The sequence below is a fragment of the Hippocampus zosterae genome, chromosome 18 (genome assembly GCF_025434085.1).
Source record: "Hippocampus zosterae strain Florida chromosome 18, ASM2543408v3, whole genome shotgun sequence".
In the NCBI taxonomy this organism is placed as follows: domain Eukaryota; kingdom Metazoa; phylum Chordata; class Actinopteri; order Syngnathiformes; family Syngnathidae; genus Hippocampus; species Hippocampus zosterae.
The window spans coordinates 14925520-14946131 of record NC_067468.1 but is presented as its reverse complement, the minus strand read 5'-3'; the positions used below and the strand labels follow the sequence as shown (position 1 = coordinate 14946131).

The 20612-nt window shown below is 43.5% G+C and overlaps 2 protein-coding genes across 3 annotated transcripts; both read right to left on the bottom strand.

The window, feature by feature from the left end:
- Positions 1-53: 53 nt before the first annotated feature.
- slc31a2 (solute carrier family 31 member 2) lies at positions 54-3885 on the bottom strand. Its single transcript, XM_052051050.1, has 4 exons — positions 3600-3885; positions 1828-1894; positions 1343-1571; positions 54-1022 (listed from the first exon to the last, which is right to left on the bottom strand). The coding sequence occupies exons 1-4, from the start codon at positions 3606-3608 to the stop codon at positions 857-859; spliced, it is 471 nt and encodes a 156-aa protein (XP_051907010.1). The 5' UTR covers positions 3609-3885; the 3' UTR covers positions 54-856.
- Positions 3886-4353: 468 nt separating this feature from the next.
- Positions 4354-18716, bottom strand: arrdc1b (arrestin domain containing 1b). 2 transcript variants are annotated; one of them, XM_052051030.1, is made up of 8 exons: positions 18386-18716; positions 11982-12092; positions 10262-10312; positions 8763-8917; positions 8285-8467; positions 8013-8189; positions 6961-7417; positions 4354-6076 (listed from the first exon to the last, which is right to left on the bottom strand). In XM_052051030.1, exons 1-8 carry the CDS (start codon positions 18411-18413, stop codon positions 6012-6014), a joined length of 1227 nt encoding a protein of 408 aa, XP_051906990.1. In that variant the 5' UTR covers positions 18414-18716; the 3' UTR covers positions 4354-6011. The 2 variants fall into 2 exon arrangements, with proteins under 2 accessions (XP_051906990.1, XP_051906989.1); XM_052051029.1 differs by having other exon boundaries at positions 18212-18570.
- Between the last annotated feature and the right edge of the window lie 1896 nt (positions 18717-20612).

Here is a 20612-nt window from a genome sequence, read left to right as displayed (position 1 = left end):
CCGCGACCCTCATGAGGATAAGAGGATTAGAAAATGGATGGATGCAAAGTGAATGAAACGGTTAAGGATTTTATGCAACCTTCAAAGTTCAAACATACTAAACTTTGCATTACAGTATAAACATCATGTTAAAAATGGCTGCAATAAACAACAACCGTATTCATAAAATCACTTTCAAACAATCCCTGTTGTATACATGGAGCAAAAATAATTCATACAACAACAAACAATAAAATAATATATTAATAACAAACACAGTAGAAAGCACAAAAACAGTCAAACTGAAAATCATAGTCACTAATTAAATTTCCCACTGCGCACTGCACTCTAGGCCTGCTTATAAGCCAGAAGCATACGGTAGAATCGGTTCCTCAAAGTGGGCTCTGCATTATTTTGCGACTGAGAACTGATATCTCCTGTCCGAGTAAATTCAGCTTTATTGTGCAAAGATGAGATGGCTTTTGAATCACAGAACAATTTTACATTTCTAATAGCTTTTTTCCCCTTTTTATTTGAATCAAACAAATTAGTGTTCAGACTGGGATGCAATGCAATGCAATAAACATAGGTTACATCTTAATCAGACCTTTCGATACTCTCACAGCGTTAATCTATCAAGTTACTGATCATGGAGTCATTGTTGATCATAATTCTTCTACTCCCTTTGAGTTCCCGCTGTGAATGATTAGACTGATCTTCGCCAACTTGGTTTTATCCTCAAGTAGCTATATTAGGACTTTAACATGACATTTCTGTCACACCAAACAACCCAAGTCGTGTAAGCGCAGCAGAGTGAGCGTCCACGGGGGAAAAAAATCATTTTAATTCTTGTGACAACACTGGGTGGCACTGTCCATCAATGCCAATCTAGCAGAGGGTATGAGATGAAATAACCCAGTGTGGAACCTGAGATGACGCCGAGGAAGATCCAAACATTGAAGGACATGACGCACAACATCAGCATGTAGCCCAAAGTCACTTGGAGCAAGTGGAGCAGTGTCTGGATTCCATGTAGGAACCGGCTGAGGACCAGGACACAGATCATTTATTTTCAAAATGATTGTAAGGACTGAAAATATTTCCATCGCCTGCGTCAAACGTATAATGACATAAGTGAGTAATATATATAGAAAAATGCATCAGCGCGCTGGAAAAGGGGCCACGTGAAATTCAAAGTAGATGGCAGCAGTCCATCATTTTAGATGTGAGATGAGCATTGCCGATAAAGTTTAGAGGGCAACGAAGGAAGTTGGACAAGTTTAGGCACGAGCAGAGTATGTGTCACAGACTGTCGTAGAAAGTATGTCACAATCACGAGAAAAAGAGAAGAGAGAACATTTACCGGCCCTTGTTGTTTGGAAAGAAAGGTTTTGATTCTCTGGGCGTCAATGAGGCTTCCGATGGGCTGTTTTCCAAAATGGAACTGCTGTCACTCCGGTGGGACGGCGCACCGGCATTAGGAGTCATATGCCGAGCCGGCCCCGTGCTCCTGGTGAGCAACACCCTCCAAACTTTGAGCAGCTCGTAGAAGACTGTCAGCAGCATGACCACCATCACTGACAAAAACATACCTGAGGGAACAGACAAAGATTTATATACACACTGAATGTTAAATAGGTTCCATATGACATTGCATGCGTGGTCCCATATATCAAATACCAAATTGACCGGTTGTTGGGTACTCCGGTTGAAAAGTACTGCACCGTTAACCCTAAATTGGACTTTAAAAATACATAAATAAAACAATAATTTGCAGCAGGGAACTTGGACAATTCACCAAACAAGCCAATAATTCTACAGATCTACAAGGAGAAATAAAGAAAATACCTCCAGGGCTGTTCACATGCCAGAAGTCAAACAGCAGCGTCACGCTACTTGAAGCCTCAAATGTCATCTAAAAAAAATAGATGAATGTATAAATGAAATGTTCAGACATAGTCAAATACAATGGCACATATGTACATCTCATCATTGCCTTTCGGCACTTCCAAGCCATGTGATTAGGTTCCGCATCTGTTGTTTCCTCACGCAATGAGCCAAGATTGCCCTTGATTAAAGTTTCTTTTTTTTTCTCTCTCTCTCTGGTGTATCGATTCTGCCTCACAGTGCAGTGACTTATTCCGTGAAGGAAGAAGCCATACCATTTACATTGACTTTCATGGTTGTGATTGTAGGATGCTCTGGAGTCATATACATCCATAAATAAACAAAAACTACCAGGGGTAAAAACAGGAGTCTCTTTGAAAGACGTGACACTTTAAAATGCCCTGCGGGGGTCGTGTTATTCTCCTGTTGAAGTTCTGTCTGGATTTGTATAAATTAGCAAATGAATTCCATTACCGCCAATGTTGAAATGAAATTACGTTCACATGACTTAAAACTCAATTATGAAATAAAAGCACGTTGTACGCTGTGCTGCTGCAGTGGCGGGACAGACAAAAAAAAAGTCTCTGAGTATGCAAATCACTCGGAGACCCATTACTTTCTACCTTTGCCCTTTCAGAGCAGCCAAGTGGAAGATTTGGAATGCCAAATCATCTCCGTGTTCAATGCAAGAAACTATTTAGAGTCAAAGGTGTGGGACAAATAAAGGATATCTTACGTCATGTAAGGCTGTTGCTTTGGAGATATGAGGGTGGCAGTTTCAAAAATGATGTTGGACAAAAGAGAGTCATTTGGGTTACTTGTTACAAAGGGGGTGCACATTTGTTTTGTTTCGGTTTGAGTCATGTACAATATACACCATGATGAATTTTTTAGAATATTTTTGGAAGTTTTGAGCTTGCGCAACAACTTTAGAGCCGAGTTCACAGGCATGACTTGTACACAGGTTCGGTGATTTCAAACTACTTCACCTTCACACACTGTTTTGGACAACTATGTTTCAAACTTTCTGGGAACATATTGGGGAAGACCATCTACAGCTTCGGCATGACTGTGCCCTATCGTGCAAAGCAAGGGTACATCAAGGCAAAGATGACCGAGCTTGGTGTAGAAGAATGTACAGGGATATATGGAATCAGGCGTGCTTCTCGGATCAGAAGTTGAGGGCTTCTGGCAGCTTTAGTGCCACAGTGCATCTGTTAGGGGGCTTTACCGTTTATCACTCAAAACAGGTGCACTTGGTCACATGCACACGCACGCACACCCAGTGAATTAGTTAGCAGCACCTTGGCTTTTTATTAACACAGACGCATGTCAAATGTGTGCTTCTCTCATTGTAATCCACAATAGAACACAGCGTTATTCAAACTGTAATATGAATATCGATGTTGAAGGAAATGGTAACATATGTTCAAGTAATCCACTAATAAGGGTAAATTTATACATCGTCAATAAAACGTTCTTCAACTAAAGTATGTGGGTCTGAGTTATGAAACCCCTATGCTGAACACTGTTGTCAATACACATTTTTCAAAAGTAGCAACCTTTATTTTGGATGCTAAAACTTAATGACTGTGTTCTGGTGCTTATTTGCTCCTGTCATGCATCATTCCGCTTGTACGCGCGGGCAAGAGCATACAATACTTAGCGTCATTACGAATGCAACCACACGGATCTTAATACTAAGACAAAAAATATGTCGCAACTAAACTCACGGGCATCATGTTGAACTTGCTGGGCGAAGGAAAGCGTCACTTGCTGTGCTGCAGTTAATTCCGTTGACCCATTGCGGTTGGCTTTTTCCCGTCTGCGGTAACTCTTGATGTTTCGACAATGAGAATTCAAATACGAGACGTTTGTTTTACTCGCTAAGAAAGACAAACCCAATCCTTATCAAACACTCCGCTAGTGGACCTCGTGACTTTAAGCAATAATTAGAAGGCTGACGGGCAATGGCGTTTTTCCAGCAAGAGACGATTGTCGAAACATTTCCGGGTCACGTGGGTTAGGCGCGTGCGTACTCGCATTACAGATGGAGCCGAACATTTTCCAAGTTTTGAGAGGTTTTCCATCATTTCAATCAGAATAGTTACACTGTTACTCCTGTTTAGAAAATGTTGTATACTGTACATACAGTCGAACTCAAACACCATATTTCAATCCCCTATTTTAGTTCACTGATGCATTACTTATGTCTTCCGCAAGAGGTCGGAAGTACGCCAGTAGTCAACTTGCAGAATGTGATGGAATCTGATTAGACTGTTGTAATTGTTTAATTCCAATGTCTACGATGACAATATATTATCTCAGAATTTCTAGTTAACCGTGAGGTGATTATATCTCGATCAATTTTAATGGCAGCAGTTTGAACATGCATCTCAATAATAATGGGCATCAATTTTTGAATGAGAACAAGAAATGCTAAGTGTTTTGGAAACACTTCAAATCTTTGAAGGCGGCGTTCACAAATTGACCAAGCAAGTCATATTACTTTATTGTTCTATTGTACACAGTTGACATATTACATTTAAGGTGCTACTCCTGTATTGGTATCTCCATACTGCACCTGTAAACAAGTATCGTATAAACAAACTCAGATACCACTTCTCAAAATGTGAGAAAGAATGAGTATAAAAACTGAGAAAAGGGATTTTGTGGCGGGGCTTAATCATTAAGATACTGTACTCTTTGGCCCAAAAAAAGGGAGAACCAAGGATGTTGCAGACAATGCAAAATCCTTTCAGATGAACAAACTGATGCTCCTCTTGGCAATGGTGAGAATTGCACACATTTTCTGCAGTAATTCCAGCAGGTGTAAGTCTGTTGTTTCTGCTTTGCACCTTTAAAGCAACAATGGTATACATGAAGTGTGTTTGTCATAGTCCACATATAAGCTACAGAAGCAGCTCTTGACCTACTCCCTGATGGAGAGCAAGTAACACCATTAAATGCTCCAACAGTGTATGACGAGACCCAGAAGAGTAGAGCACTTGCAGATGGCAACAATACCTGCTAAAATCATAAAATAAAACTGGGATTTGTGTCTGAATTCACACTTGACGAAATTGTAAATAAAAATAACAATGCAGTCGATACATTCAGATGAGCAGGTCTGCAGCTCTCTCTCCCAAAGTCCATGTGAAACAAGTTCACGAAAATTGGCGTCATGGCAGAAATGACATTGCTGCATGTCATGCTGTCAGAGTGATGACAAGATAAATAAATGGAAATGAAAACAAACTTATGGAAGTGAAAACAAACTTGTCACCATATCTTTAAGGCTACGTCCTGCCACCATGCACAGGAAACAGGTTTCATGCGTGAATATTACAAATGCAAAAGATGATCCAAGGACAGAAAATGGATGCGTGAATAAAAAGACGTGTTTTTTTTATTGAACGTAATTGAGTTGCATGGCTCCTTCAAAAAATGAATTGCTCACATCTGACTTGCAGTATGGGATGCACGTTATTTAGCACAGGTCTCTAGAGCAGCCATCTTCCGTCTGCTCGTTTTCTTTCCGTATTTTTACTCCTTTGCACCACAGACCGCGTGTTCGGCCGTTCTGCTACAATTTGCCCTGGCCTAGAACACAGACAAAGAAATGGCTAATAATACTTGCCCGAGGGCAACATACGCTCACAGCACCACCCAAGGCACACAGCATTTGTCAGAAAGAGAAGCGGTGTTCAAAGCCTTTTTTGCGGCTTCCGGTTGAACGCCATCCTCAGCTGGCCTTTCTGTCTTGGAGCTCATTTCCATGCTCATCCGCCAGCGATGAGGGCAGGTCTCCTCTAGCGTCATCCGTGTCAGGCTCATCCACTGCGGCTTAGTCCAAGTCTGCCATATAATCTGCAGTAGGTCAAATTATTTGTCCTTCTGATGTTGTGATTATCTCCGCAATTGGGGCTATGAACATAATCCATTGTCAGCACTTCGTCCGTATCCAGGACAAATTCCTTTGTGGGTGTAAGATGAGGCCTTTTCATGGGACATATTCTATTTACAATCAGACACCATCCCTTTTTATTTGTAGAGGACATCTTTGGTGATTTGGAGTTGGTCCCGTTTTCACAGTGAATTTCCATGAAGCCGAGCTGTGGGCGGTTCTTTGTCCGCTGCTTTTTCTATCGTCCGCTGGTTAAATTGAAGTTGGTGCTACTGCAGCTTTCTTCGTAACTGGGTGGAGGTTCTGGCACACGGAGATATAAACAGAAGAGGATGTCATGTTGCATTCATTTCATGATTCCTTTCCAGAAGTTACTTCATCGCCCGCTTTTTGTTCTGTGGTCTTTTTTTTTTTTTAAACTGAAGCCGGTGCTGCTGCATCTTTCTTCATAAGTGGGTGGGAGGCTCTGTGACACAGACTTAAACCAGATAGGGAGACATATGAATTTACTTTCATGAGTCTTTCAGAGACCTTGAAAAAAGCTACATAGTTAAAATGCACGAAAGGACATTTGAAACACCGATACTGAAAGCTGAATACTGTCAGCAACAACAACTTTGCATTTTTGTTATACACAAAAAGTCTCGCTCTGGGGTTAGTTGCATTCTCACACTTGATTCCAATGAAATATAATGCATGGGCTAACTAATTCTATTCAGGGCGGCCCGGTAGTCCAGTGGTTAGCACGTAGGCTTCACAGTGCAGAGGTACCGGGTTCGATTCCAGCTCCGGCCTCCCTGTGTGGAGTTTGCATGTTCTCCCCGGGCCTGCGTGGGTTTTCTCCGGGTGCTCCGGTTTCCTCCCACATTCCAAAAACATGCGTGGCAGGCTGATTGAACACTCTAAATTGTCCCTAAGTGCGAGTGTGAGTGCGGATGGTTGTTCGTCTCTGTGTGCCCTGTGATTGGCTGGCAACCGATTCAGGGTGTCCCCCGCCTACTGCCCGAAGACGGCTGGGATGGGCTCCAGCACCCCCCGCGACCCTAGTGAGGATCAAGCGGTACGGAAGATGAATGAAATGAATGAATAATTCTATTCATATTTCTTTTTTTTTTGGGGTGCTTAGAAGAAATTGAAATGTACACAAAACAAACAAGCAAACATTTCCGAGCACGTATCGCACTTACCATGGGGATAGTCCCAACTGCTGTACTCCGGAGGCAAGATGAGAGAAGAGGAAGTGGGCACAGGTGTGGGGTTTCCGTCGGTGAAGAAAGGTATGGTGGTTCCGGTTGAGACACAGAACAAGGGGGCAGAAGCGTTGGGCTGCCTGCGGCCGGGTAGCGGCACTGAACTGGGGGCGTGGCTAAAAGCGCTCGGGGACATGGTGACGGGTTGACCGGAGGGATCTTGCTGAGAATGACTCTTGGTGGGGATCTCTTCGCTGGCGGCAACGCCGGCGCACAGCTCTTCATCGTCCTCAGCCGGTGGGGCGCTGGGTGTCACCCCTGCTGCGTGGGGGTCGTCTGCCAAGCCGCAATGATCTGGACTAGAAGGTGCAGTCCTTATCGGCGACAAGTTCACCGCGATGTTGCCGATGTAGATGGGCAGGGTGACAACCGCATCCGGAGATTTGAGTGCTACCTGCAATCACCAAAAATGACCGTCTATAATTTTTCATTGCAGCTGCATAATCAATCGATGGCTTCTGAAATAGATTTTATTGACTAGTCAGCAGAAAGTGTTTAGAGCGAACCTTGAACGAAGCCTGAAGTAAAAATCAACAGTCGCTACTACTTTCGCAATCACTCGCAAACCTTGGCCGCTCAGTGGGAGACAGCAGACAGCAAAAAAAAAAAAAAAAAAAATACAGGGCACAATATGGCAACTGCATTCAGGTCCTAGTTTGTAAATTGTGCAATTTTAATATTCTTATCGATTGAATGATGCCAAAAAAGTGACAGTCCTGAGTATATTCATCCCACAGTTCACGTCTCTTAATCAAATGAAAGCTCTAAATGGAAAAGTATTGCATACCGATTATCGACACGTCTGGAAAACGTCTCATACTATCATAAAAAGTTGCAGAAATTTAGCCACAAAGCAAATACTCGCCACCTTTTTGACCAACAACATTTTCATGCATTTCATTCCCGGGCACAAAGTAAAACGAGCACCTGGGGAAATGTCAAGATACTCTCACAACTGGAGCAAACGCAAAACAAACAGTCCCACGAACCTGAATGAAATAGTCAACGTCAATGAGGCTGCAGCCCGTTAGCGCCGACTGAGGAAGAGGCGGGACAATGATCTGTTCTCTCCACTCTGCGTGTTTTCCTGCCTTCACGCCGGCTCCCTCCACCTCCGCGATGGTTCGCAGGTCAAACACGTGCCGCTTGGTCTTATAAGTCACTTTCTGGGTAAGATACGATTCAACAAAGACACGGAAACATAAATTGCGAACCATTTTGCCTTCCGCTAATGACATTTTGAGTAGCTTTCAGGCTTTACCTGTATGAGACTCGCCAGTACACATCCCGTGTCTTTTCCGGACTTGTTGTGGATCTCAGCGGCTAACTTGATCACCTGACCGGGGATATAGCCTCTGAGGTCACTGCGAGCTTTCAACATAAGGGTCCCGGACTTCACCAGAAGGTAGTTAAATTTCTTCGTGGTCACAGCGTAGCTCAGGTGCTAAAGGGAGGAGACGGGGGGGAAGCAAGTTGAACGACCGTCGCGATTTCTCAAGAAAAAAAAAATGAAAGCGTGTGGAATTATGTGGAATGCTTAATCAGTCATATTGAAAGATATGAATTGAGGAAAACGATGATCGCTATCATTGAATGGCGATGATAGTCAGAAAGTGACACGTTACATGCTAACAATGCGCCGCTGGGCTGCGCTGATCTATCTGCCTAAGATGTGAAATCAAATAAGGCTTTAACACGGCTAAAAGGTTAATGTTTGATCAATTAAGATCTGCACTTACGTCAATGTTCGGCACCTCATTGAGGTTGAGCAGGTTGAGGAGGTAGAAGGGCCTCTGGGCTTTGTAGTCCTTGGCAAAGCGTGGCGTGTCAATGGCAGCCTTCACACGGTAAATAATCTTTCCAAACGGTCCTTCGAAAGAAGTTGGCGCTGCGGCTGATGGAATGTCAGGAGAAAGGAATTTGAATGCCTAAAACGCACTTGTCGTGTTTTGTCTCAACCGCATTTTGGGGACTCGAGACAAGAATATTGAAGGACGCAGGAGGAAAGAACTTGAGGGTGTAAAATAAATACATTCAGTCATTCATCTTCCTAACCGCTTGATCCTCACTAGGGTGGCGGGGGGTGCTGGAGCCTATCCCAGCTGTCTCCGGGCAGTAGGCGGGGAACACCCTGAATCGGTTGCCAGCCAATCGCAGGGCACACAGAAACGAACAACCATTCGCACTCACACTCACACCTAGGGACAATTTAGAGCGTCCAATCAGCCTGCCACGCATGTCTTTGGAATGTGGGAGGAAACCGGAGCACCCGGAGAAAACCCACGCAGGCCCGGGGAGAACATGCAAACTCCACACAGGGAGGCCGGAGCTGGAATCGAACCCGGTACCTCTGCACTGTGAATCCGACGTGCTAACCACTGGACTACCGGGCCGCCTAAAATAAATACAGTCTTGGTAAAATCTACACAGGGGGAAGATTTGGAATAAGAGCCGCAGCCGTTGCCTGCTATTGTATTCCTTCTAGCCTGCTCCTCGCTGGGAAGTTTCTCCGGGGATAAGTCTGCTGCTGATGTCAATAAGCGTGAACCAGGAGAGGCAGGTGGCTGCAGGCATCGTGCAGAGAGCCTGGCAGCAGAGGCATCGAAAGCAGCAGACTAAAATCCACCTGGAGAGATGCTACACGCGGAGACTCATCGTATCGCATTTGCATCCAAATAACAGGTCGATTGATTTGGGGTCAAGCGTTCTGATAACGACGCCTCAATGTCATCTACCAAATATCGTGCGCGAATATAGAAAGGGACAAAGCTTGACGCCGGGGTTTAGTTCACCTCGACACTTTTGAAGAATCACCCGCTAGCTCCCCCGTACGCTAGCGGGGTAGCTATTACTTATATATATATATATATATATATATATTACTAATTATTAATATATATATATATTACTAATTATAAATTCTTACTGTCAGAGAGCATGAGAGGGGGCGAGGAAAAGCAAGGGGCGCATGACGACCAATTAATCCAACAGTGCGCAGCAGGAGAGGGACTAAAAATACACCAAACCTCTTGTGTCTTAGCCCACGCAAAGTGTGCGTGTGAGAGATAGCAAACTTCATTCTAAGCGCGCTGATTTCGGGATCTGCTTCGTGTCATAGTGCGCCGTGTTATCGATCGTACTGGATGTCTAATAAAAGCCCATACAACAATTGAAGGAGCAACGTCGCGCCGCAAATAAAGAAAAAAAATTAAACAGGCCGTTGAAAGAAAGTTCACACCTGGGATGAGAAACTGGAAAGGGAAATTGTGTTCGCCTGCTGTCAGACTTCCTGTGGGGGAAAAAAAACAAAACAAAAAACAAACAATTGATCACTTACAGTGCAGAGCATTCATTCATTCATTCATCTTCCGAGCCGCTTGATCCTCACTAGGGTCGCGGGGGGTGCTGGAGCCTATCCCAGCTGTCTCCGGGCAGTAGGCGGGGGACACCCTGAATCGGTTGCCAGCCAATCACAGGGCACACAGAGACGAACAACCATTCGCACTCACACTCACACCTAGGGACAATTTAGAGTGTTCAATCAGCCTGCCACACATGTTTTTGGAATGTGGGAGGAAACCGGAGCACCCGGAGAAAACCCACGCAGGCCCGGGGAGAACATGCAAACTCCACACAGGGAGGCCGGAGCTGGAATCGAACCCGGTACCTCTGCACTGTGAAGCCGGCGTGCTAACCACTGGACTACCGGGCCGCCCAGTGCAGAGCAAACGCAAAAAAAAAAAAAAAGGGGAAAACCATTCACTTGCACTGAGGTAAGCACAAGTGTAAGTACTCGATTGTAGCCACATGCAAACATTGGACATCCAGCTGGTGCCACGCCCCTTTTCCCCGTGGGAGTGCGTTTCACCGATAAGAGAGGTTATGTTGCGCAAAAGACGGATGAACGATGAATGTTGTTTGAAGTGACTCACTATCAACTGAAACTTGCCAACATGGGAGGATTAATAGCACCATGAGTAATGGCAAAAACGGGCGGTGGGCAAAGCATTTTTCAGCAAAGTTAATCAATGATGAGGGAGGGGGGTGAGGGGGGGTGGGGGAGCAGCCATCGACCCACAGAATGAGCGCATTCATTTGAAAGTGACTCTTCATGAATATAATGTCTACGCGATGTCAAGGTGTGTGTGTGTGTTTGTGGGGGGGGGGGGGGGGGTAGCTATCAAATTAGGGTGCTGTGGGCAATCGCTGTCATTTCGAATGTATTCTGATTCATCAACCTATGCACAGCGATGGATGGATTTGTTCACGTTTAAACTTATGACGCCTTTTCTAGAACTACTTTCTCCAGGCTGATGACATCAGGGAATCGGAAGCTTAATGTATTCTTTTTTTTTTTTTCAATTCATTGTTATCTGGTCGCTACACAAGCGTGGCTCCAGTACACAATTCGTCAGTTCGTCTTCACGTGATTCATCCCTTTGTACACTTTGGATTTCTTTTTTGTTTTTTGTCTGTTTAAGAGAACATAGCGGTGGCATCTGTGTGCTAATTATTCACCTCACTTGTCTCTCCCTCTGCTTAGGTTGCTTAGTCCTTGGGGCGAAGCAGGCCATTTTCGAACGAGATTGAGATACGGGGGAAAAAAAAAAGAGGCAGTGATAAGGGGGAGGACGGAGAGACTGTTTCATGCATTATTTATGTCCTGCTCTGTTAGGAGTGAACTAAGGGGTTTAATTAGGTGGGACTATTGCTCCCATTCTCATGAATTTACAAATGTAAAGTTTCTTTTTTTTTAACCTATATGCCTGTAACTACCACAACAACTACAATTACACAACCATAGATTTATTTTTTCTGAAACAATTATTACCGTTTGAATAAACATTAAACACTCAGTAACCTTGGCACCACGTTGCGCATGCTGGATTCACCGAAATTTAGAATAATTCCAACGATGGCTGCGCAAACAACAGGGCGAGACAGATGAATTAAATCACCTTTGTCAGCAACAGACAAAGTGCTGTTGAAGTACTGCTCCTCAATAGTCCACGAGGTGTCGTTCACTTTGTTGGAGATCCCGCACGAGCCCTGACAGGTCACCTTGATGGCTATAAAAAAAAAACAATAAGAGGAATGTGGGAGGAAACCGGAGCACCCGGAGAAAACCCACGCAGGCCCGGGGAGAACATGCAAACTCCACACAGGGAGGCCGGAGCTGGAATCGAACCCAGTACCTCTGCACTGTGAAGCCGGCGTGCTAACCACTGGACTACCGGGACGCCCAGTGCAGAGCAAACGCGGAAAAAAATAAAAAAAGGAAAAGTTGTGACTTGAGATCAAACTTCTAATTTCCGTGATTAATAAAAGACACGTAATAAGGAAGTAACCCAAAAATAAATAAAGGGCCTGCCGATACCCAGCACATGTTTGAGCTATAAATTAAATAAATTCATTCATTCATTCATTCATCTTCCTAACCGCTTGATCCTCACTAGGGTCGCGGTGGGTGCCGGAGCCTATCCCAGCTGTCTCCGGGCAGTAGGCGGGGGACACCCTGAATCGGTTGCCAGCCAATCGCAGGGCACACATAGACGAACAACCATTCGCACTCACACTCACAACTAGGGACAATTTAGAGCGTCCAATCAGCCTGCCACGCATGTTTTTTGGAATGTGGGAGGAAACCGGAGCACCCGGAGAAAACCCACGCAGGCCTGGGGAGAACATGCAAACTCCACACAGGGAGGCCGGAGCTGGAATCGAACCCCGTACCTCTGCACTGTGAAGCCGACGTGCTAACCACTGGACTACCGGGCCGCCCCATTAAATAAATTATTTATTATTATTATTATTATAAATAAATAAATAAATTATTATTTTTTCAATCATTCTATTCACATTTCCATCCGTTGATTAGACAAAAACAGGACACCGTTTCAAACAAAAATCGGCCGATCACAGTCGGTGGCGGGTCATGGGGAGCAGCGTTAATAAAGGCGATCGCATCTGCAAGTGTTAGGTTCGAGAGTACGTCTGCAGCGGGATCACAGGCCCTCTGTGTCATCTCTCGTCGACCTCTCGAGTCTGGGAGGATATGAAAACCATCTCTCAAAACACACACACGCGAACGCCAGCCACAGAATAAAACAAAGAGGCAGCCACGCAGCAGTATGAAAAGCCAATTACAAATATTTATTTCAACCTCAGTCCTTAGCCCCTGAGCCTGAGTATAAAAAAATGCAGTGAAAGAAAAGGTAGAAAGTGCATCTTATATGAATGCAGGGAAACATGACATCATTTATTTTCAAGAAGATGAGTAAATATTGTCAGTCGTTTCATAAACACGTGTACAAAATGACATTTGTGTGCTACAATGATTTTGTTTCTGTTGCGTGTTGCCAATTGTAGCGCATCGACTCTGGTTCGACACACTTGCATGAGTTGAGGTTGTGCAAAACGTCACCAAGTATTTGGGAAAAATCCTACGCAACAGAGAGCAACTGACCAAGCATTCCGTCGAAGCACCTTTGAATTACACCGGCGTTGCGTAATGAACGCGGAAACGCACGAGGAGGCCAGATGGCCTCGCTAGATTGTTGGCGCAACTTCAGGGAGGGAGAGGCTCTGACAAAAAGCACGAAACACAGCTGAGTCTTCTAATGATGACAGACATACATACAAACATGCATACATACATGAACACTGTATGTGTGTGTCGGCATTGATTTGAATACAATACAGTAGCTGTCTTTATTCGAAAGTTATTCATTCTACTAAAAGTTTGAAGAAACTAAAGATTTCCTTGCCTTGGGGGATTTCAACAGACCGTCTGTGGACCGAAAAAACAGCGGGGCAGTGTCTCGACAGATTCGTGGAGCCAGAGGGGCCATGACAAAGGATGACACATTTGGTTGAGTATCCACCCAAAGAAAGAGGATCGACTGTATCTGTAAAATCAGTGAGTAACCATTGAAGACGAGTAAAAAAAGAAAAAAAAGGAGAACAAGTCTGTTTTGGAAAAATAAAAAAGGCCGTAACAATACACCACACACAGATATTCTGATTTGTTTCTCAGTAACGGTATTTAAATATTTATAATTTAACATGTTTTGAGGCTGAAAAAGCAAAGTGCGCAAGAGTGCAAGTCAATGAATGGAGACTTGAGCTTCTCAAATTCCCGCACTCGCCATTCAACTGTATTTCCAGTGTAAACATCACATGAACGATCAGTGTTTGATCTCGGAACTGGTTAGCTCAGTTTGTATGAAGCCTAAGCCAGTGGTGCCCAAACTTTTTTTGTGTCACGGATCAGTTGAGACATGCACGTGCTGTTTGCGGGCCGCCAACCATTTTTTTTTTTCATTGCTTTTTAAATTGCCACTTTTAAAGCACTGGTACTGACAATAAAGATAATTATACTGTAATTTAACGCTTTGTTTTTTTATGAATTTCAAACTGTGTTATGTACATCAAATAAAATAACGCAAGTGAACTACTAAAAAAAAAAAAAAAGGACTGATCAGGAATAATAAATACACTTCATTATGTCACCATAATAATACTGCAGTTGTGATCCTCTACATATGCCGTTAGCATCATCGCTCCTTTGCAAATGTGACCGGTGACACGACTGATTGTTGCTTTCATCCGGCGGCTGCCGGCTACTTATTAGCGACTGAACTGCATGATTCCGAGCATGAAAGATAAAAAGGACCAAGTGAAGAGGCGGTCCCACATACCCTTTCAATGCGCAAATAATTCAGCCGCACAACAGTGAGGTTAGCGCATCTTAAAGTGGAATAGGCTCAACACATGAACGTCCACTCGGGGGCCACAGGGGAGAATGTCTTTCAGCAGTGCTCAGGATGTAATGTGTCCAACATGCTCTGACTCAGCAGCCGGCTGGATTTGTTACCAACACATTGGAGTTCATCCAAATCCTCTTTATGGTTCAGTGAGAGTGTACGCAAGCTGAGACAACAATCCCGGTGCTACAGAGAGAGGGGATGTCGTCAACTGTCTAGATGGCAGTTGAAAACTTGACTAGAATGGGTGGAATCTAGTCAGATCTAATTGGTGACGATTGCGGCTCGAAGGACCAAAATGAAAATCACCGGGAGCATTTCCACATCCAGCCCAACCTGACTGCGGCCTCATGAAATTCCATGACAGGATCATTCTTAAATTTCCAAAAACCCGGCCATTCGACTCACTTTTAGCGAGCAACATTTTCTAAGGGCGGATCGACCAGCCTGCGCTTGTTGAGCTCTTCTTGTTGATCACCCAATGCAGGAATTCCATCCTTCAGGGCATATTTCCCTGTTGAAAGTTTGCGCCTGTTTTGCACCACTGATGTTATCTTCGCCACGTGCTCATCAAAATGCACACTGACTGAATGATAAAACCTTTGTAGGGAAAGTCCAGAGTTAACGATGGATAAAAAAAAATAAAAACACAAAACGAGCAATAAAATGTTTTCCAAAATGCAGAGAGCACACAAGTCATCACAGGCAGACAAGAGTAATCCAATGAATGCCTTTACAAATGTCATTACAGATAAAGTGTCGAATTTAGTGCCATATATTGGTGAATTTATAGGATGCAACGACCTTAACTACAGTGCCTTTGATGCGGATTCTGTTGGTCAACTTTTCGTTGCTCATAGGCAGTGATTTTGATTCAAAGGGCTGATATGGTGTTTTGCATACATAACAAAAGAAGCTTCAACTGCCATCACGCAAACAACGAACGGTCCATTATCTTTAAGAATGTGGTACATGTGCCATCGAGCTCTTCACAGATTTTATTTTTGTTTTTTTCTCAAAACAAAAATCCTCCGGAAAACTCCCCAAAGGCTGGCAACCCATAATTTGTTCTCATTTTCTTTGCCATGCGGTCAGATTAGATTGATAGAGGATTTACAGCCAAACACATCGACATGCACAACACACACAAACAAGCACACAAACAAATCCTTGCGTGTTTGCATGCTGAGATAAGGTTTGTTTATCCCTGAAAAAGTGACATCATAAAAACAACCATGTCGTATGTAATCCGCACATTGTCTTCCACACTATTTAAATATTTCATGAAACAAGCGCTCCACTTTGTCGATAAGATGAATAATTTCACTGTTCCGAATTTCTCCACGGTTGGCGAGCAACCAGATTGCGCATCTGTATCGGACTGATACCGGCCTTATTTTAAAGGTGTCAGGTACCGTTGGAGGCTAAGCTAACACGACGACAGGCCATGTTCAACTTGTCATGAATAACGCTTTCTTATGAATCCACTTCAACGACTTTGAAGGGAAGACGATCAATAGAAATACGTACTCTCTAATGGCGTTATCATTAATAATACAGTGAGGCAGTTAAATTTGGTCTCAAAAAAACTGAGTGTGTTTCACACACAAAAGCACAAAGGACAGTGCAGCACAGCGGAGACACTGAAACATACGTTCACAGTCCACCTTCACCTCTGAACCGTCTCGAGCCTGCAAATGATGCTCGGAGCTTTATTGTCATGAGGGCTTGCCCCCTCTTTGTGCACATTAATGGTCTAATTCCATCTATCTTTCAACCTTGGTCAAGCAAGGGAAGAAAAGTATGATTGCACCGATGTCCATAACTGTCCGGGGTCACCCAACAAACCAACAGCAGCTAATTTAATAGTGCAATCCAATCGTAAAGGATTCGACGGGGGATACAGACATTCCTGGCTCAGCGTGAGTCAAGCATTCTCAGTGATTGAATAATCAGCAGTTATGCTGAAGAGGAGCACGCCACCGAAAGCAAACTGCAAGCTCGGCAATTACAGCGCATTAATTCTGAAAGCCTGAAATGGGAGTGCAACGTGGCAAACGGGTCAGAAGGACTGCAGGATTAGAAGGCTACTAAATACAAACTACAGGTGAATCTCAAATTAGAATGCCGTCGGGAAGATTTTCTTTATTGCGGCAGTTCAATTGAAAAAGTGAACCTCAAATTGCACAACTTCAGAATTCAACACGGGAAAGAACGGAAAATCATGGGAAGGTAACTTACTTCGCGAGGACCCCCAGCCGTCTTCCAGTTGATTGGCAGGGCAAGCAGACTACACTCAGTATTAGTCATGAGCCAAATGAAGAAAGACAGATGTTGACACTCACATTCGCACATATTGACTATTCAGAGGAAATTGATCCCACATTGAGGAAATTGATCCCACATTGGGGGCATTAAAGTCAGCCATGTGAACCACGCCACGATCAATGACTGTTCTTCGGGACTTGCGCAATATTTTGATATAACTCCACAAATTACTTTATACATACAATTTATTTGCTCGTATAGTCATCAAGTTGCATGGCTTCTGTTCTGTTTATTTTTTCGTTGGGGTTTGTTCAAGTTTGCAAAACATTGCAAAGACCGTTCGCCAGACATTCGCAAACAGTTCTAATGGTCGCAAACTATTTTTCTTGTTGCAAAAAGAAACGATGAACATGTTCGGGTTCTTATTATGACGTCACAAAAAGATGTTAGACTCTTAATATTGTCGGCGAACGTCTTTTCGACCATTTGCGACATTGAACGCACCCGAAGAAAGAACATTCGTGAGATGCGCGCACACACTTGCACAATTTCGCCGAGACACGTCCTTTTTTAAGCATTTGCGTGAATGGCAAGATACTTTTCAGCTTTTTGTTTGCCGACAAATGACCGCCAAAGTATAATAGAGTTGAAAGCATGTCGTCAATTAACACAGAAGACTCCCCAAAGGATCATTGCCATACAATGGACACATTGTTCATTTCCAGGGCAACTAGTGAGACCCTGCACTTTGCTCATCTGTTATTTCCAGATGCCTGAATTCTCTATTTCCCATTTCTGTCAGAAAAAAACATTTGAAATGCACACCCCGATCTTCTACAAACGCGTTTGATGCATCGCACGATGCGTCCGCAAGCACCCGCTATTCAATTTGCAACTGTTCATCTACAACCAGACAAATTCAAGCGTGTATCAAGCAGGATGTAGTAAAGGATGTGGCTTTCACGTGTCTTGATAACTAAACACCACCGAGTCAACAACTACAACGGAGTAAAAAATATGCACAGGCATTTTAAACGCATGGTCGCGACAGCACGATTGACGAGCAACCGAAAAACTTTGCCCACGTTCGTGTGTCCCCGAGCGCTTCGCCGGACCAACACTCCCCTGTCCCCCTTTCGAGCAGACATTATTACCTTTGTACTGCAGCGAGTTGCTGATTCGAATTTTGACAGCTCCGCCGATCGACTCTCCGGGACTGTAAACCACTTTGTTGTTGGCGAACGTGATGTCAAATTCTTGTAGCTTTCCCATGACTACGATCCGACACTCGTTCTCTTTAAGGGGAGACGCGATGCTTTGACTCTCACCTGCTGCCGCGAGGAGAATTGACGTCATCCAACGGTGCGTTGGCAGTCATGGGAGGGACAAACTCACTTATCTGACTGTCAAGATCATATAAATGCACGATTGTTCGCGGTTGACCCGCATCAACGCTCACTCTGTATCCTTGACAAACTGATCCTTGGAACGTAGTAGACAAGCAGAGAGAACAGGGGAAAAAAGGGGGGGGGGGTGCCTTGCACACCGCCTCAAATAAAGTTCTCAGCCAACACATGAGCAGCCAACCTCCTCTGCCTACAAGTAACTGTCAACATTTTAATCTGATAAAACGAGAAAAGCAACTCCAGGAGTCTTCGTTGCCTAGCCATGATAACAACAAATATTTGACTGACTTGGAAGGTTCTGGTAAAAGGAGAGGTATCAATCTCAGTTCCGTTGTTTACTTATTAAAACACGTTACATTCAGAGTGGAGCTCATTTACATACTATACTTTTTTAAAAAAATGAACAACATGCGGTAGAACAAACTCGAATAAATCCTGAACTCAAATGACCTTTTTAATCAGAACTGTCAGTTGCTGTGCACTTTATGTTGTTGTTTTCTGCACTTCCTGTATTAATAAGCAACTACCGAAGTTACCGACATCGATTTCAAAATAAAACAACCACAAGCCCGATTCGCTTTGACTGATAACACGAGCGAGGATTTGACATACACGTCAAGCCACAGACATGACATATCTCAGTTATTAACAACCCACCAGGCAATTCATATTCTAGATAAGGGCCCTATGACAGTTATTGCTCTGACGACAGACAAGCACAATGGTTGGCAAGTGACTTCCTTGTAGCCATGGAAATCTGCTATGCCTTTTTACGTCTACTCACACTGCTTCTTTTGTTTCCCCGTAAAAGTGTTCACTCAAGCAGCTTCATGATTTAATGAGTCATTCTCAAGTAGTACTCCCAAGAGCGGTCGGATATATATGCCAAAGGGTAACGGATATCAACACTATGATATATGTCACCACTGCTTAAAGTAAGGCAGAGGTCAGTACATTCCAACCGACTGAGAGATGACATCTCAGCTTTAGTCCTTATCTGTCACAGTATGCGACAAGTGCTGGAAAGCAGTTTGGTGTGGTGAACAACAGGTGTAAAACTGGTAGCCCATGATACGAGTGAATACAGTATGTTTGACCTGGATGTCAATATTACTATACGAGCCACAGCAATTTGAAGATAATACCCCAATAATTAAAAAAAAAAGATACCATACTTTATTCACTTCCTTTCTTGTCTCGCATAAATCAACCGGGGCCTCATCCCTTATATGGCTGAATGGTAAATCCATCTTTCGTTACCATGACGACCGGGTGCTGAGCTTCGCCACGACAATGATCATCTCACTGGTTAATTGAGGGTCGAATCTGACAGGGCAGCGCATGAGTAACAGCAGGGGATGATGAGATATGGTCCCTGGGAGGGATATGCAAAAAAAAAAACTTTTTTATACAATATAGAACTCGAAACCTTTTTGGTTTGTAGGCTAAGGTAAATGTTTGAGTTTTTTGAGCGAAATGCAGACACCGGTATTTTTATTTATTTATTCCTTGCTTTCTGAACATTCCAAAAAGGAAGAAGAAACAATATTTTAACCTTTCCGAATTGGAATAGACTGCTGCGTTGCCAACTATGCACACCTTTTTACTTGAGTTCTGTTGTTCAGTACATACTGTTGTGCAGTCATTTAGAATGCATTTAATTTGCAAGTCATTTTATGGATGCAAGCTTTTAGTATTTTTATTATTATTTTTTTTTAAATACAAAGTGCACACGAAGCTCTTGCGGTCATCACAGACGCACTGGACTTGACACTCAAAAGAACAGATTACACAAAACAAAAGCAGCTACTTTATATTGAAAAGCATGACGTCGAACACGAGATAAACGGTGCCACGGGGATTAAGACCGTTGTTGCATAACTTTACACGATTCAAGCGTTACGTTAATGGTGTGCAAACTCAATACCACCACCTAGTGGTAATGTAAAAAAATTGATGTTTTACAGTAGAACATCAATTTAAAACATGAAAGCGGGTGTGTCCAAGATTTTGACAGTGTCCTGCCTTATAAAGACGGAAGCTGCATAATTTTTTTTTAAAGTCCCTCGGCTGTGGACTCAATCATCTACATGTCACGTTCAAGCAATACGGTGACTAAAAATAGTTCATGTTAGCATGTATTTAGACT

Bases quoted from the DNA above. Each gene is read 5' to 3' on its own strand.
- slc31a2 (XM_052051050.1), bottom strand. The intron at 1,572-1,827 runs GTATTTTCTTTA...CTGTTCCCTCAG, and splicing joins GCATGTGAACAGCCCTGGAG to GTATGTTTTTGTCAGTGATG. The intron at 1,023-1,342 runs GTAAATGTTCTC...CCTGGTCCTCAG, and splicing joins TTTCCAAACAACAAGGGCCG to CCGGTTCCTACATGGAATCC.
- arrdc1b (XM_052051029.1), bottom strand. From the start codon at position 18,413: ATGACGTCAATTCTCCTCGCGGCAGCAGGTGAGAGTCAAAGCATCGCG. The intron at 8,468-8,762 runs GTAAGTGCAGAT...TCCTCCCTTTAG, and splicing joins ATGAGGTGCCGAACATTGAC to CACCTGAGCTACGCTGTGAC. The intron at 8,190-8,284 runs GTAAAGCCTGAA...TATCTTACCCAG, and splicing joins TACTGGCGAGTCTCATACAG to AAAGTGACTTATAAGACCAA.